The following is a 19,327-nucleotide window of genomic DNA, read 5'->3' on the forward strand; positions in this document are numbered from 1 at the left end:
CGAGTACAATTAAAAAGACATTAAAATGAAGCACGCTAAAGCAGGATTACATATTCACATGTGTACGAGAAATATTTATTTACACAGAAAGGTTACGAACATTAGAGTGTCTGTATATGAATTAGCATGCATGTAGAAATATGTTGCGTGTATGTGTGCGTGAGTGTGCACGAGAGTTCGTTGAAGTATACGTTGGATGTTCAGGGTGTATGCAAGAATTTGTTAAGGTATATACAAGTATTCGATCCTACCTTGGAGAAGAAAAAACGCCCTGCCGAGGTGTGTCTAAGATTTGTGTCCACTCACATTGGAGGTTTGAATCAAAAAGAAAGAAAGATTGAGAGAGAAAGAAAAATTGTTGGGCAGATGAGAATTACCACAAGGACAGGTAACCGGTGCGTTATTGAAGGTGTGTGTGTGTGTGTGTGTGTGTGTGTGTGTGTGTGTGTGTGTGTGTGTGTGTGTGTGTGTGTGGTTTGAATAAATACATTTGTTTGGTCATGATGCTCTGACTTCCTTACTGTTCCCACACCTCATCCCTCACAGATTCCCTGCCTTCCTTGAATCTCTTATGCCAATCAAAAACTGATGCTCAATTCATGCAAGATGGTTCAAAAGCAGTCTGAAGCATTCCATACGTTTCTGTGACGTTTTTTCCAAGTTTAAAACGGTTTTATTGCATATCTTTCTTCTAAAGTGTCCTCACGTCCAAATTGCATTTTTTAAATTCACCAGCTGTGACATCCGGCTTTAGTAAGGTGTATTTCAATTCCTGCGGTAGCTGTTCATTTGAACTTGGAATCATGAAAACTGATCAGTTATTTCATACTATGTACATAGTAATAACATACTGACTTTTAAGAGTTTATGACAATTTTAAATGTCTGTACAAAAAAAGTCTGGAAACTTCTTTAAAACACCTTGTATTTGTATTTTTAATGTTCTTCTAGGTCCTTGATGTCAGTATTTTCATCTTAAGTGATGAAGTAAAGATGTTTTTTTTTGTTTTTTTATTTTTTTACATAGGCATCACCAAGAGGCCACTCGAGGATAAGGGTGAAAGCGTGTACAGTAGAAATTGGACAATATATTAATCGTTAGTAATGGAAATTCGGTAAATTTGTTAACTTATATGGAACGGCTCATCAAAAACTTGTTTATGTTTGACTTGAAGACAACCATATTGTAGTCGGCTGGAAAGCAGGAAAACGGAAGACAATTCCACAGGCATGCAGTACTTAGAAAGAAGCTTTGTTCATGGAATCTACGTTTAGGTTTAGACGCAGATAAAGAGTGGGGGGAATTATTGATAGTGTTTTCTGCTAGACAGGTGTTTCTTGTGAAAGTTTGGCGAGGGGGGGGGGACCATAGATTGGAGCTCAGTCGAGCACTTGCCATGAAAATAACGATAAAGCTGAGACAAACTCGCAACATCTCTTCTGTGAGATAGAGGTTGCAGGGAAGAGAAAAGGACATCCCCCTACGAGGCTACAAAGTCTATTTTGAACTCTATTCAGGCAGGATAAGTCCTTTCTAGCAGCTCCTGCTCAAATGTGGCAAAAGTACTCCATCCTTGGACGTACTTGGCTCTTATATAGATAGAGAATTGCATCAGTAGTGAGATATTTACTGCATCGATAGAAGGATCCCACCATTTTTCCAGCGGCCTTGGAAACGGATTTAATGTATGTGTTCTGTTTAAGATCAGGAGTAAAAGTCAAGCCCAGAAGCTTGTCAAAACATGAGGCCTCCCCAAGACGAGAGCCATTCATTTCAATTGATGCCAGATGGGGATCAGAGCATTGATGATGTAAAGATAAAAATTTGGTTTTAGATGCATTAAAAGTAACCAGCCACCTCTTTCCCCATTGTATCACCTGCTCAAGATCAGAGGAGAGAGAATCAGAACTTGGTTGTTTACGGTGTTAGATGTGCTACCATAGATAGTAGTGTCATCAGCATAAATATGAAATTGAAATCATAGGCTTTTTATGTTTTTGGAATAAATAGAGATTGTTCTTCTGTTTCATGCTGTTGATGTACCATCATGAAATTGAAATCAGAGGCTTTTTTTATTTTTATTTATTTTTTGATAAAAACACTTGTGCTAAGAAATATATTTACCGTTTTTAAATATTTTTAATGCATATTAGATAGCTTTAAAAATATTTGAAAATTTTACATTATGATTTTTGCAATTACATGTTGGGCGGGAAAGAATTATTTCAGAATTTATAGTTTTGTATCTAAACTTAATGTAAAACCAAAATTTAAAAAAATGGTAAATACCATTTTTCTAGGTTAAACTGCTTAAAAAAAAAAAAAAAGAAAGAAAAAGCCAAATTCACGAAATTTGGCTTCAAAAGAGTCAATCTATTTTCATTAATACTTAATCGTTTTTCGTAATTTTTGGATTTGTTACTAATTTTGACATAATTAAGTACATGCTATTGGTTAAAATTAAAATTCAATATTTCAATTTTCACTCTAATGACGAAGAAGCACATATATTTAAGATAAAAAAAAATTCGTACTAAACTTTTCCTGGTATTTTTTAACATATATTTGATTATTTACTTTTTAACCACAACAAGAAGTCCTTAATATCAGAAACGAATTTTGACATAACACTGCTTGTTACAGACTTTGAGCTGGGAGTTTTTCTGGCTTGTCTATTTATTTTTTTTACTTATATATTTACATTGTTCCGTTTATTTATTTTTGTATGAAGCCAACAAGGTCCCCAATATATAACAAATGTTAGCAAAGGCAACATAAGTTACTCTTCTACCTATCTGCATAAGTTTTGTGGGTTTCAACCTATTTTAAAACGTTTATTTACTTTGAAACACAAGTGGTGTCAAGTTAGAACGAGAAGAAAAAGTCTGGCATATACTGGTCATATGGGGAGTCTCGATAATCGTTTAAAAATCGAAAATTAAACAAAGTACTGGTAGAAACTCATAATAAAGGTCACAGAATTTATTTAAATAATTTTTGGTTAAATTTTATCCTTTGCCCCCACATTGTCAAGAGAAAAATAAAAGTGATATTATTATATATATATATATGTGTATATGTACCCTCCTCTATGGCAGTAAGATATGGTCCACTTACGCAAGGCATAAGAAACTGGACAGCTTCCACATGAGGTGGTTCTGGATATGACCTTAAACTATATCCGATGGTGAGGCCCCAGCTTGCGGGCTCTGGGGAGTGTGGAGCCACCCTTTAATTGCCATTGCTCTCAGGTCCATTCTGACCTGGAGTGGTAGTACCTGTAAGGGTCCCAACTATGGGTTAAATAGAAACTGACTTGCAAAAAACAAATATATTCTATTAAAAAAATTTTCTTCAAAATCACCGGATTCGGCATTAAATAACCTGAAAAGGGTTGATATGCCGTAAAACAAAAACAACCAACCAACCAATCCACATGAGGTGCCTGCGTGGCATCCTGCAGATCAAGTGGCAGAAGGGGATCCCCAACACTGATGTATGTGGACGAACCAACATGTGCAGCATGCAAGCAATAGTATTGCTGAAAGCCTGCTGTGATGGTTGCAACATGTCAGGAGGATGGACATGGAACACATCTCTCAAGTGCTTCTCTACAGTGAGCTGGCTAAGAGCAGAAGAAACACAGGGTACCCCAAACTACGTTTCTTAGATACTTGAAAGAGGGACATGAAATAGTGTGACATCACCCTTTACACATGGGAAAGCCTGACTGACAATCGCTCTGTTTAACGATTGGCAGTACGACAGGGCACGTTCATTGCAGATGCTGTACGTGAGGAATCAATTGCAGTGAGGAGTCAGGCAGAAGCAGTGACATTAGCAGCCCCAGTAGCCATCCACTTTCATCTGCACCAAATGGAGCAGGGACTACCACTCCCGAATTGAACTGTCTAGCCATTTTTGGTGGTGCATATAGACACCAGAGCTACACCATCGGTTCTTGAGGTGGACGTTTGCTGACAACGATATACATGCACATATATATATATATATAATATATATATATTTTTTTTTTCTCATGCGATTATTCTTCAATACTTGGAAAATGTAATAATCTCTATATAAATAAAATGAACTCATTTTTTCCCATCGGATTTTGACATTAATAGGATTAAAAATCAAGATATTTCATGCAAATATAATATGCACAAACGGCAGAACAATATCTGAGGTGTGTTATAGACTTATTATTTCTCAAATTCCTCGATAATCTTAGATTTCTATACTTTTTCTGCTGAGAAGTCACAGCCAAAATCGGTTAAGATCAATGGAAGTGGTAAAATATTTTCTCTCTAATAAATTCCTCCTCCCCCTGCCACCACTTAACACCATTTGGGGATCGTTCACAAGGAACAGTTGAGAAGAGAACACCGGTTTGGCTTCGTAGTTCTTTCATGTAAAGTTATTTAAAATCACTAAACTAAGCTGCAGTGCTCTGTGGCGTAGTGGTTAGCGTGCTGGACAATTCACATATTTTCACGTTCGCGCCGACCTACCGTAGTCGTTTTTTTTTTTTTTTCCTAAACAACTGGAATGAACTTTTCTTGGTGGCCGAACTGTTAACATTGCAGATGTTTTTTTTTTTTGTTTTTTTTCACACTTTATTTTCCTACTTTTACTCATGACTCCGGGTTTGATCCTTCCTACTTATCTACCATAACATTTTTTAAAACTCCCCCCCATCCCGGAAACAAACACTCGGGCAACGCCGGGTACCCCTGCTAGTAAATTATAAACTTATAATATTAATTACTAGCGGGGGTACCCGGCGTTGCCCGAGTGTTTGTTTCCGGGACGGGGGGGGGGGAGTTTTAAAAAATGTTATGGTAGGTAAGTAGGAAGGATCAAACCCGGAGTCATGAGTAAAAGTAGGAAAGTCCATTCCAGTTGTTTAGGAAAAAAAAAAAACAACAAAAAACGACTACGGTAGGTCGGCGCGAACGTGAAAATATAATGTGAATTGTCCAGCACGCTAACCACTACGCCACAGAGCACTGCAGCTTAGTTTAGTGATTTTAAATAACTTTACATGAAAGAACTACGAAGCCAAACCGGTGTTCTCTTCTCAACTGTTCCTTGTGAACGATCCCCAAATGGTGTTAAGTGGTGGCAGGGGGAGGAGGAATTTATTAGAGAGAAAATATTTTACCACTTCCATTGATCTTAACCGATTTTGGCCGTGACTTCTCAGCAGAAAAAGTATAGAAATCTAAGATTATCGAGGAATTTGAGAAATAATAAGCCTATAACACACCTCAGATATTGTTCTGCCGTTTGTGCATATTATATTTGCATGAAATATCTTGATTTTTAATCCTATTAATGTCAAAATCCGTCGGGAAAAAATGAGTTCATTTTATTTATATAGAGATGATCACCTGCTTCCTGATCACAAAGCATTATTGATCAGCTAACGAGTAGACATTTTTTTTTGTAAGCCCCCCTCCCAATACATACTGAATCAAAACGAAAAAAAATGTCATTTTTATAACTGCTGGTATATTTCAGTTTTCTTTACTCGTATAATCACCTCAGCCTTAGGGTTAGTGTTAATGACGAGTAATGAGTGTATATTATTTTTAAGGATCCTGCTTTTTCTTCTGTTGAAAAGTACAGATGAGGGAGAGGGGGAGGGAATAGCAACCAAAATAAGAATCATAAAAAAAGTAGTTAAAATTTTACTTTACAGATTGGTTAAGATTCTCCGGAAAGGTGATATAAAATTGTATAAAGGTGATCAATTAATTTTTTTTTATTTAGCGATTATGGCATGGATAATATTTGGGGTCAAAATCAATTTAGTATTAAGTATTAATGGGGAAAATATTTTTATTATTTCATACTGGAGATATTCGTAATCGTACCCTATTTCCAAAAGAGGGGAGATATAACATATGAATGAGAAATATTTGGAATCAAGTCTCCCTAGCTGTTATTTCAGATCATTTGAATCCATAGCAGCAAATTTGAATCTATCCTTCATCAAGGCCAGAAGTTTTGGGGAAGTATGTGTGTGTGGATTTTTTGTTGAATTTTAAACAATAATACAATTAATAGCATCTTCAACCTCGAAGATCATGGAAAATCTTTTTGCTTAAAAGGTTTTCCATGATCTTCAAGTCCTGCTGCCACACCCAGGGTCTGCCAGCAGCCACCTGATTGAACCAAGGGATCAGCACACTCTTCAACCCATCCAGGTACACTTCGAAGTTGACTTTCAAGCCAACTTCGAAGATATGAGGTAGCATGTAGCCTTCACTTGAAATGACACCAAAGATCATAACCGTGGGGTCGTCTGTGTTGAGCTGTGCCCTCAAGCGTAGAACTGTCTAGATTTGCATTTTGAGGGTGCGGACAATAATCCTGTTGTGATGACTTTGATTGGTAGAGAGCATGAGTTGTACAGTGGCACATCTCCGATTTCGCTCGTCGAACATTGTGTCACTTTCAGACATGATAGAAGGCTCCTATCACTCTTGGGACTTGTACACAACTGACCAGCAAAAAAAAGAAAACTGGTTTTCATCAAATGAAAATGGAATCATATCGTCTTTTCTAGGGCAACAATTGTATCATTCCACCCTGTATGTGTGTATATATATATATATATATATATATATATATAAAGAGAGAGAGAGATTTGTAAACATTTTTTATATCTCAATAATCATAAAGCAGAAACAACTTATAAGGAAACATTGTCAAGTTTTAAGAAGCCATTATTAAATAGTATTATGGGAATAAAAATAAACGTTTCCTGGGTCAGTAAAAGAACTTGTTTGTTTCATTTTACCTTATACCCTACTTCCGGTTCCAGTAAGATACCATTTTTTAAAAAAAATCTTGACTATTCTAGCATATTTGAACATTTTGAACATGTTTTTCTTCAGAGTATACATGTAATACCAAATAGATTCTAACTTGAATTGTACAACATTATTAAAAAAAACTAACAACACAAAAAACAACTGAAAACCATTTTTAATGCCTACATATGCAATTTTTTATCACGTTCTGTTTAGGCCGTCACTCTCCAAATTTACCAAATCCCAAATAATATTATGCATGAAATCTGGAGAACACTTTTTTTATGAGTAAATATGCTAGTATTATCAGCTTATTCCCAAAATGGCGGTATGATTTGCTTAGAATGCTATACTGGTAATAAGATGATGTACTAATTTAAAATGTTTTTCCTAAAGTTTAGGTCCTGGATATGACCTTAAACTATATCCAGTGGTGAGGCCCCAGCTTGTGGGCTTTGGGGAGTGTGGAGCCACCCTTTAATTGTCATTACTCCCAGGTTCACTCTGACCTGGAGTGGTAGTACCTGTTAGGGTCTCAACTATGGGTTAAATAGAAACCGACTTGAAAACAACAAATATTCTATTAAAAAAATTTTTTCTTCCGAATCTTTGGATTCGGCATTAAATAACCCGAAAAGGGTTGATATGGCATAAAATAAAAACAACCAACCAACCAACCAACCTAATGTTTAATTCTAATTTATTGAACCCCTCCTCCATAATAAAAAAAATTTTAATTATTTTTTGGTTCCCCAGCAAAAGGCCGGATTGGACCTAGTAATTCACTCTTCTTCATCCGTTCACACTTTTCTCGATAACCACGCCTTGAATTTTTTTTTTTTTTTTAAATATTGCACAAACATTAGTCATGGTAAAAATAAATTTTTCACTTGTGAAGGGGAAATCCCGCATGCTCGGTTTGTTCTGTTTGAAAAAAAAAATTTATCGATTGTGTTTTTGCTAATTGTTTTTACTTTTGTTATTGACAGCAATTAAAACTGTTGAGCAAGCGCAAGCGAGCAGATTCTGAGGCATCAACGCCTGCACCGGCCACTACAACCACGGAACAGAATGCATCCTCTGCAACGTCGGAGAGCGATGATGAGGTAATCTATTTCCCTAGTTTTTATTGCAAGAAAGCTATAAAAGGCATAACAAGTATTAATATATTTAGACTAAACCTTTTTAGACGATTAAAAACGGTCAAAAAGTTATGGTCCATTAAGTTTTGAATGAGTGCTTTATATCAAATTGAATATGGTTAAATTTATACTCATTTTTACATTAAATTAAATCTTTATTAAACCCTAACTATACATGGAATGGATGCCATAACACTTAGTTCACCGCACCTTATCCTAAAGGTCCATACAAAATTTCAGCCAGATTGGCTTAGTAGTTTCCAAGAAAAAGTGGAACGAACAGGCGGACAAAGATATATATATATATATAATGTTAATACAATAACTATCACTTGCATAGCAGCATTGCTTCCAACAAAGCCTTCATCAGATGACTCTCTGTTTAGGCATGGTTTTGGGTCCAAAGCATCATTACAACTAGCTCAGAGCGCCACAGCAATAGCTCACAGGCACTGCGTAGGATTGCCATATTCATGTTGACACAGAGCTTTGTATTTTTATTCAATATATTTCCTCTTTTATGATGGACAATGGCCAAGATTATTCAAGAGGTTGTGTTAGCAATAAAACCTCTGCATCTAACTTTGATGGGAAATACAATTGTTGGTTTCTTTTAACTGAAGTTTGACTGTTTTTTGATGGAAATTTCCTGTTTGTCTGTTTATATATTGAATGATTTGAAATCTCTGATTGTCCATGTGTTTTTTTTTTTTTATTCATTTAAAAAAATTTTTTAGTAATTTTCTGTAGATTACCTTTTTTTTTTTTTTTCAAATTTGTGATAAATAACATGTTGGTGTGATATTATCAGTGCCCTCTCCTCCTAACTGTCAGAGAAAAAAAAGAAATATAACAAAAAAAAAAATAAGAGGAAATCAGTTTATCAGCAGAATAATACATAAAGGAAAACAAAAGAAAGCAAAAATGGGATTTTTTTTTTTAAAGTTTCACTGGTTCGGTGGCAGAAGGCATACAGGACAGTGTTACCTTGTATGGTGCTCCTCTCCACATCCACAGTTGGTTGGATCGTTTTTGTAGCTGCGTCTATCCTGAGCAATTTTTGATCAACCCATTCCCGTTCTTTGGCAGCTGAGTGTTTTGTATTGGACTCTGGATAATTTTAAGCCAAGAGGAAGGGCTTCAGAAAGATGAATTTCCCAGGTGAGGGGGGGGGGGAGCATTCTCTCGCCATCTGGTTTGCAACTGTAGACCGGTCTCTTCTTGAGATGCTAAGTGCTCATTGGTTCATGTTCATTAAAGATATAGTGTTTATCACTAGTAGCTTTTGTAATCTCGGTTAGTAACTGTCCATCAACGCATCTGCAGGGAATCCATTGCCATTGAAAAGAGGCAGGTGGTTCAAGTTGGTCGGCTTTATATGACCAGTGGTCCAGTAACAGGTGCTGTTAAGAATTAGCATAAAAAAAGAAGGAAGATATACCGATTTAATAAATTCTTTGAAAAAATGAATTGAATGAAAAAAATTGGGGGGGGGGGCAATAGTCTCGAGGATCTGTGAGTAATAATATAACATTGATTTATTTCAATCGCTTTTCCCTCAATTCTTTTTTTTTTCCCGCCCACACATAACAGAACGTAATGTAATTTTATTTTAAATTGTACATATTTTCGACCCCCCCTTTTTTTTTTTTAAACTAAGCTGCTTTCTAACAATTACAAGACGCCTCTCCAACCCCTTATGTCCATGACAAATAGCACCCTACCTGAGAATTCTACCTTCAAACTCCTCGACCTAACATTTGCGGGCAATATGAACTGGAACAAATACATAGAGGACATTGCAAAGGCTGCTGCAAAGAAGGTGGGTTACCTCCTATCGAGCTAGAAGACTACTCACGCCTGAGAGTATCCTATACCTTTACAAGGCCACCATTCACCCATGCATGGAGTATTGTTGCCACATCTGGACTGGTGCATCTACCACTAGTCTCTCCCTCTTAGATAAAGTAAAAAAAAAAGTTGTCAATCTAATCGGTCCCACTTTATCAACTAAGCTTCAGCCCCTGTCTCATCGCCGCAATGTTGCATCACTGTTGCCTGTTTTACAAATATTTTAATGGAATGTGTTCTGATGAACTCATTTAACTTGTACCCCCTCGACATACATATCCCCGACAAACCCGCTTAGCAATAAGATCTCACGCCTTCACTGTTGATGTCCTTAAATGCCAGAAAGCTTTCTATTCTAATAGTTTCTTCCCTCGAACAGCTAGACTTTGGAATTCCCTTCCTGCTGCCTGCTTCCCTGGCTGTACTGATACGCAGAAGTTTAAATGTAACATAAACAAATATCTTGTTCATCTTTCCTAGACATGGCTCCAAATAGTAGCCCCTTACGTCCAAGTGGCAAAAATGCTTTGTAAGGGGTGAACATGAGTGTAAAAAAAAAAAAATAAATAAATAAAAATCCCTCGATACAGCTTTGAGAAAGCGAAGGTGAAATCTGTCAGCTGCCCCCCCTTTTTTCCTTCTCTTTTTCACCCCTTTTACTTTATTTTAAAACTCTTTTGATCATGAATTATAAAAGTCTTCCCTTCATGATTGCGAGATATATAAATATATGTGTCTGTGCATGGCTCAGAAACTAAGGAAAGAGGGTGGAAAGTTGTATATTTTGGTTACAATTCTAGCTGATGGCACCCAAGTCATATATATATATATATATATATATAGTTTTGCTCTTGCTATATATATTAATATAATCATATTAATATAATCAATATAGTAATTGATAGAGAATTGTCTATAATAATATATATGTAATCTGCATGAATTAAAATATCAAATTTAAGTGTATCTTACGACCGAGCAACACCGAGCGGTCTACTAGTGTGTGTATATATATATATATAAATCCCCGAAACAGTGTTTCATGGTAAACAACTGATGATCTCTTAAAAAATAAATTATTACTGGTACTATAGTGAATTCGAGAGAGCAAGTTGATGCAATGATTGCATGTGATTAAATGACTTACTGACTAGATGGTTTTCTAACGAATGATAAAGAAAAAAAAACAACTTTTTTTGTATAGTTTTAAAGGTTAAAAACTTCCAAGATTATATATATATATGGTCTCCACAAAGTCTGGCTACTTAATGTAGCCAGACTTTGTGGACACCCTTTAGATTATGTAGTCAGACTTTATGAGCACCCTTTAGATTATATAGTCAGACTTTATGGGCACCCTTTAGATTATGCAGCCAGACACCCTGTAGATTATGTAGCCAGATTTTGTGGACACCCTGTGTATATATATATATATATATATATATAATTTTATTTACGGTTACTTTTCTTTGTCTTTTGAGAATTGTATTCTTTGTAACTTTTCCAGTGGACGATGGATGGTAAGAGCAGTTCCAAAAAGAAGGTGAAGACGCCGAAAAAAAATAACCGAAAATCAGTCGCCATATCATCCGAGAGCGAAGAGGAAAGTGAAAAAAGTGCTTCTGAACCTGAAGAAGGTATGTACAAACAAAACTATTCTTTCCAATTTTTTTTTTTTTTTTTTTCTTCATCCAATGTGTGAAATATTGAATGATATTTTCCAGGCATGATAGCCAAAGTTTTAAGATTTTTGAGAAAATCAAAAATCTGGTCTAGGGAAGTTGATTCTAAGGCCGATTAACACAGCAGGTGTCAATTGTCCTGAATTAAGTTGGATGTATGTAACATAGCGGTGGACGTCTATATGCAAATGCATGTGGAATGACGTCACTGATAATGGAAAAAGACTAAAAAGACGACAATCACGAGGAGACGTGGTTAACATTCGAGATTACATGAGAGATCTGAATGACGTTTGAGATCACGTTGGAGAAGATGATTACGTGAGTAACCTGTAATAAATGTTGTTGCTACAAAGAAAATAAAAACGAGTTGAAGTTCTTTTCTATTCTTGTCCATTTTACAACTGAAGCATACAACATGGGTTGGTTCCCAGACAACGTTACACATAGCCATGCCGTGTTTATGAACATAATAATTGATGAGAACCTAGTGAATGAATTCAGTAAGACCCAGAAGCAGTCCAATTCAGCATGTGATATTAACTTCTCTTTTTAAAAATGTTCGACTTTTGCCATCCCCGTTTATCGCCGTCCCTCTTTTTAATTTTGTATATGTTTTTTATATCCATTATTAACAATTATTAAATAGGCTGCCAGCCCTTTTTTATTCTGCAGTTTTTTTGTTTTGTTTACTACAAATCTTAAAGTTTTAATTCCTTCTGACCTTTCAATGGGAAAGGTACGTCAAAAATATTGTCATAGGTATCTGTTCTATAAAGGGCAAAGGTGCAACTGCACTATAATAACAAAATTTGGAAAACAAAAAAAATCAATGCTATACCCCCACACCCCAAGAGGTCCAGCGAGTGGTGCCACCTGGCTTGTCTGCTCTGATCTCGAGTGGCTGCTGGAACTATGCCGTCTCTTTGGCAAGTATCTTGGCTGGTAAGACAATTCGGTTGCATGGGTTGCCACTCTCCCTATATTGCTTTTGATAGTGTGCAATCCGTTCAGCTCTGGTATCCAAAGTCAGCGTCACTGAAAAGTAGAGGTTATTTCAAAACAAAGGAAGAGAAGAAAGACAACTCAGCTTGTTGTATAACAAAAACAAGATAATTATTCAAGGATAGTTAAAAATTCTGACCGTTCTCGAGCCCAGATACAAATACTCAGGGATTGGTGGCTTTTGTTAATAAAGTTGGGGTGACCAACCCGAAGTCTGAGGGGCCTTTCTCTTCAGTGTGGACTCGGTGGTTTGAAGCAGAGATAGACCTAAGTAAAATGTGTTTTCTCTCAAAGGTCTGGATCTCCTGGTGGTCGGGTAGAGGTATCCTCGAGGCTATTGTTGCCTCTCGTTATATTCAGAATCAGGTAGTTTAGCCTCGCCTCCCTGATCAACAGAACTTTATTTCATGGACCAATCTCAAAAAAGATTATTTTTCAAGTTTTTGAGGGACTTTTTTCCTTTTCTCCTCCTCCCTCTATCTGCACTTCTTATCATCGCTAAAGTGGGAGAGCCCCACTGCCTTCACCCCCACTCCTGTTGTCTTTAGTTTTTCTTTTACCATCAATCATGGAATACTCTTCCCAAAGGTCACCTATATAAGGCACGATAATAAAATCGGTTAACCGCCTTTCCAAGGGGGCCTCATGACCAATTACAAATTAACTGACCACTTGACAGCTATCTACTTGATTTTCTGGTGGTCCCTCAAATAAAACTTAAGTGCCAATTTTCACGGCTTGGAAAATATTCTCATGATTCCCACTTAAATCCTTCAACTATCCAGTTTGTGGGGAGGTCATTTTGATTATCTGTTAAGAACACTGATGTCTTTGTTTTCATCATCATCACTGTTACATCCAACAATGTGAAATCTCCTGAACCCAGAAAACCCGACCGCTTCTCAACCCAACAGCAAAACTATTTGGCGTTGCCCAGTGTACCATCTGGTTACAATGGTATCTACTGATTTTTATTTTTTGTGCCAATTTCCACTAAAAGCAATTATATTTACTTAATTGGCATGTTAGAAGTACTTAAATATTACCGCATTATTTGAAAAAAAAAAAAAAAATCAAATTTTCAATCTTTATTGTTAAAAACCTTTGCCGTATTTCTTTGGGAACACATGATATAATGACAAGGGAAGCAACTCGGTTATGCTAAAAAATAAGGCAACTAATATTTATAATTGTTAATGCACAATTTATCTAAAAAAGTTGGCAATAGTTACATGCTATCTGCCTTCAGTTGGAACTCTCATGTCTTTTTTTTTTTTTTTTAGCTAAACATTTTATTTTCACTAATTTTTGTCCAAAAATGTTTTCTTTTAATGATTTTTTTCTACCTTATGGTTTTTCTTAATTTTTGGATATGTTCATTACTGTAATATGACAATTAAGTAGAGACCATTGATTTGCCTTGAAATTCAGTAGTAAAAATTTGGAATTTCGTTATTGTAGTGTAGTTGGACCAGGGCAAATGCTTGTTTGTAGGTCTATCTAAAACTTGGAAAATACACAACAAACACCTGCAAAGTTGGTATTTTTAAATCTGTGTAATAGCTATTTGTATTGATTAATGTTATCAAGATGTATACAAGTCTTTTAATGTTATTATTAGGGCTATGACAACAGCATATTCTTTTCATTGTTTTGACTCTCGAGTATATATATCCGACACAGTTAATCAACTGAGAACCACATCACTATATATATAAGATATCAACAGATACACACTCGAGAGTCAAAACAACGAAATAACTAGCCCTAGTTATTATGCTAAGAAAAGTAATTTGATCCCCCCCACCACTACTAGTTATTTCCCTTATGTCGACTCGTTATGTGTGTGTGTATCCAAAGAGAGAAATGGGTTTGGTAAAAAAGAGAGAGATAGGAGTTCTTTTACACTTTTGTCTCTAGCAATGCTGGGGATCACTGTCCATTTGGTTACTTCAAGTTTTATCTGTTTATTGTGTTTTCAGTGTAGAAGTCTTCGTTCTATAATGCGAATTACCTCTCTTTCCAGGTGAAGTAACGGATTCTGATCATAGTTCAAGTGAAATGTCTGGTTCCGAATCTGACGACAAATTCTTTGATGGCTACGATGAAGATCTTATTGGCGACGAAGAGGATCGGAAACGGTTAGAACAAATGACAGAAAAGGAAAGAGAACAGGAATTGTACAACAGAAGTGAAAGACGGGCGGTGCTTAAAACAAGGTACGATAATGACGTTTCCGTCTTTGCATGCTTATTGTCAGAGGTTAAGATTTTATTTCGGTTCCTTGTTTTGGGGGAGAGTGAAGGATTGGTTCTAATTAACAACTGTCTGTAGTCGTGTAGTGAACAGTATTTTAAGCACGATTGTAGATTCGGGGAATTTTGAAGAGGAAGGAGACACAGGATTCTATTAATTGATTCAAAAAACAGAAAGAAAGAAAGAAAGAGTGGAGTGAATAAGGTTTTGTTCCATACTTTGGTAATTTTGAAGGTGAAGGAGTTGCAGGAATAAGTTAATGGATGAGACCAAAAGACTGCTTATGTCATCACTACCTCCAGAACAACAGCATATTCTTTTCGTTGTTTTGACTCTCGAACGTGTATCCGTTGATATCTTATATGCTTTTATAGAGAATGATGTGCTTCTCAGTTGATTAACTGTGTCGGATATATACTCGAGATTCAAAACAATGAAAAGAATATGCTGTTGTCATAGCCTTAGTCATCATATGTCGACTATGCTAGGATAATATTAATGTTTTTTTGTTTTTTTAATTTTATTTTAAACTGAAGAGGAAATATATCTTTTGTTTTATTTTTATTTATCGTCTGTGTAAAAAAGAAAAAAAAAATTGTAAGTAAAAAGAGAGAGAACCTATGAATGAGAGAGGAGTGGAGAAAGTAGGAGAACCTATAGAGAGAGTAGGAGGTGATCCAGACATCAACGTGAGTGCATGGGAGATGTTGAGAGAGAGAGGGAGTAGTATGAGGTGAGAGCTGACAGTGCAGAGCAGAGGGCTTTGCCAGGGATTGCTGTGATAGAAAAATGTCTGTTGGCGGAAGATATACAATATATTAAAAAAATCCTGCCATATCTTGAAACGAGATGAATGAAGAAAAAAAATAAACCCAGAAGATAAAAGAAAATGGGATATTCTTAGTTTAACAACAACCACGACAATGAGAGAAATGTATTTTGGTAATGTCTCATAGTGGCAAACGATAATTGTTCACAGACAAAAGTTTAAGAAATCGGGTGACAAAAATGAAAGGAACTATTACTATGAACGATGTTAAAGAAAAGAATGGACGGTTAAAAATAAAAAGGAAAAAACACAAATTGTTCATCCAATTGTCCTTATTTTTATTTATTTATTTTTTTTGTCTTTTTTTTTTCTCTACGATATATCTCTCTCATATTGACTGACTGGTGTTTTTGTTTGTTTTGATTTTGTTATATAACAAATATATACCTCCATAAACAGTTATTTAATGTTAGATCGTTTTCTCTACAGGGTGGAACAATAAAATTGTCGCCCTAAAAGAAAGACAACAGGACTCCATTTTCATTTGATGAAAACTGGTTTTCTTTTCTTCTTGTAGACCATCTACTAGTTGGCCAGTTGTGTACAAATCCCAAGAGCAATAGGAGCCTTCTATCATGTCTAAAAGTAACACAGTGTATCAAGATTAAAGGTTCAGTCTGCAGTGTGGAGTATCTATTGTCTCTTCATGCTGTTCAGTATTAAGAGACAATGCATATCCCACATTGAGGACTGGAGCTTTAATCTTCAGGAGAATATCACTTTACTGTTGTTTTTTTTTTTTTTTTTTTTTTTTTTCCAATGACTTTACAATTATTATTTTTTTTCCAATCACTTTACAATTGGTTTTTTCTAACACACTGCACCACAAGGTCCTTGTGAAAGTAATTAAAAGGTTCCATTCGAAATCCCGTCCAGATTCCCAAGTTCGACAGAAACATTCTTGAGTTCGACAAGATACACCAGAAAAAGTGGAGAACAATAGTCTGCAGAATTAAAATAATATAAATTGTTTATTTTTTGATGGAGATTTTTAGCATTAAAAGTAAAAAATACATAGTGGAACCCATTTGTAGCGTCTTAATTTGTTCTGAATTATTTTTATATAACATCACTAAAAACAGGGACATAACTCTGTATTCATCGATGCATTCTTTGTTGGGATCAGGGGATAAAATGAAACTATGCAAGCAAAAAAATTCTACCGTGCAATGCCGGGTCAGGTCGGCTAGCATTAATGAACGTTTTTCTTTTTTATTTCCACCATTCAATTTTGTAGGTTTGAAATCGAGAAAAAATTGCGGCAGGCTAAAAAGAAAGATCAGAAAGAGAAAAAGAAATCTTCTTCAGATTCGACTTCGGCGAGACAAGTTGCGACCCCAAGTCAACGGAGTAAAGAACGACGGAAAAACATTGAAGATCGGAAAGATAGCAAGATGTCTTTGTTTAAGAATTTAAAGGCAAGGAGAGAAGAAAAGAAGACGAAAGGTTTGAAAAAATGTTTTTTTTATATTTTTTTGTCTCGTTTTTTGAAGGTTATTACTTACTATTACGACGGTCGTTTGAACCCTGTTCCTTAAAGTTCAAACATTTCTCAGACCCCCATGCCATTTGGCACTGTTGAAAAGGAACAAACAAAAATAAATAAATCCAACTCTACTTTTCTTTCTGTTTCAGCAAAAGGCATTTATTATCATTACTTTCCAAACAATTTTTTTTTTTTTTTTTTTTTTTCATTTCATCTGCCATGAGATTAACAAAACCCCCACCATCTCGATACCAGCTTAAAAGTATCTCGCTGCCATCAAGGGGCCACACGTCTATCTCGTCTGGCATACACTTTTCTTCAACCTCACGCTGGCATTACCCAACCATTTCTTACCTTTTGACTTTATACATCCATCTTCTCCGGCGCGGACTTTGCCTCTCTTTCCCGACCATGTGGAGTCCTTTTTTCTTTTTCTTGTCATGCAAGCCAGCGCACACTTTTCGGTTACTGCTGCTAATATCTTCACAAGCCAGCTATCCTACAGCTCTTGCTGATATTATCCCACGCGTTCATACGCGCTCTGTTACATTTTATTTTTTTATGTTTATGATGTTTTAGATGAGGATTGACAGTTCGGATTGTTTGGATTAATCTGTTCTCATTTTGAGTCGATAAAATTCAGTTTTGTAAGCTACACTCTTCTGGGGGGAGGTTTAAGGTTCAATCCTTAGTGTGGGCGATGCTCAAAGATACAATTATAAATTATTTACCACTTCTCTCAGTCATGGCTGACAGAACGAGAGCATGCTATCCCCATGGATTAAATAAAGGGTTCCATTTGAAGGATTTTTATCCTCAGGGTTCCCCCAAAATCAACAGAGATTTGACCATTCCTGTAATGACTTGGTCCCTGTTGATTGCAGTGTGATGCTGGTCCTGTGCAGTTCTAGGAGGTCCATCCTCACAGGCTTTGCCTTCTCTTTTTGAGAAGGGGTTAGTTTATTGCTAATCAGCTGATGTGCCCTTACCAGGGAATGCCGATGGGGCTGCCCAGGCACATTTTGCAGGTCAGAGTGCCCTTCCTCTGGAACGCTGACTTCTCAGACCTACTTTTCCGACTCTGTCACAGTTCTTGCAGTGGGAGAAAACTAAATACCATCTCTCAACCTCAATTCAATATTTTGTTCAGATTCCAGAGTTTGGCAATAAGATTTTGGAGTTCAACAAAATACACTTGAAGGTCAAAGGTTACATCGAGTGAAATGTGAAAATAACACTGAAGATGAGAACAATAGTCGGATCGATTTAAATATTTTATTTTCAGTTTTCGTTGTTCTGTCTCATACTGAGGTTAGACATGTTATGAATGACTCTATGTGCTGCTTATTTGTTTTTATTTCACTTGTGCTGTACAATACGATCTGGTCCTCATCAACTGATCCCCATCCTTGTCTCGAGTAGGTTACCGGATGATGTAGGAGCATCAACACAAATGTAGAATACACGTTGAAACGTTTTGGATGTTTGTGCAACACGATTCCTAATGGAGTCCTTTATAGTGCGTTACAGCAATGTTTTACCATTTCATCATTAACACGTCTTGCAACCATACAATCTCATCTCGAAACGTGTCAACAAAATGATCCTAAACAGAATACAACCAAAAATGGATGCACATCTTTGTTCAAACCAAAATGGTTTCAGACCTGGACGTTCAACCATATTGCTCAACCATACAAGAGTACAGATCAAATTGGTGTTGTACACTACCATTCTTTGTATATGACAGAAGTATAGGGTCACCAAAGTTATCTATAGACTTTTTTTTGTATTACTTGATCCTTCAAAATATAGGTAATTCTTGAAAATGTCGTGAAAATCGTATTCTTTATATCAAGTAAAAATTTCTGTTACAATATTATAAATAAAATCAAAATACTATTAAATTATTTTTTTAAGTATTAAAAATACCATTAAACTGTTTTTTTTTAAATATTGAAAATAAAATCAAACTGCATTGTTCCAAAATTACATTGTATGTTTGTGGATACAAGAGTTATGCTCCTTTATCATGAAACTATCTGGGTAGTTTTGTGATAAAGGGATGTAACTATTGTATTTGTAGTTTGATTTGTCAGGTTAAATGCTATTTGGGCATGTCTTTGTGATATCTCTCTGGGAGAATATAATCAGATGAAATGAGACTCAACAAACAAAGTTATAACAAGTTTATTGTACAATGATACTATGTAACAAGTAAGAGATTGACACTCGAATTTATCTTGAAT

At 35.8% G+C, this 19,327-nt stretch overlaps 1 protein-coding gene across 1 annotated transcript in view; it reads left to right on the forward strand.

Annotated features, from left to right (window-relative positions):
* The window catches only part of LOC145256253 (RNA polymerase-associated protein RTF1 homolog), an 86,395-nt gene that overhangs the window by 33,870 nt on the left and 33,198 nt on the right, over positions 1-19,327 (forward strand). Inside the window, exons 2-5 of the mRNA XM_080114911.1 lie at positions 7,817-7,933; positions 11,328-11,457; positions 14,534-14,726; positions 16,830-17,038. Of these exons, the coding sequence (XP_079971037.1) occupies positions 7,817-7,933; positions 11,328-11,457; positions 14,534-14,726; positions 16,830-17,038 (649 nt within the window). The remainder of the gene's footprint in view (positions 1-7,816; positions 7,934-11,327; positions 11,458-14,533; positions 14,727-16,829; positions 17,039-19,327) is intronic.

This window comes from Euprymna scolopes, chromosome 32 (genome assembly GCF_053919585.1).
Source record: "Euprymna scolopes isolate OS-2025 chromosome 32, ASM5391958v1, whole genome shotgun sequence".
In the NCBI taxonomy this organism is placed as follows: domain Eukaryota; kingdom Metazoa; phylum Mollusca; class Cephalopoda; order Sepiida; family Sepiolidae; genus Euprymna; species Euprymna scolopes.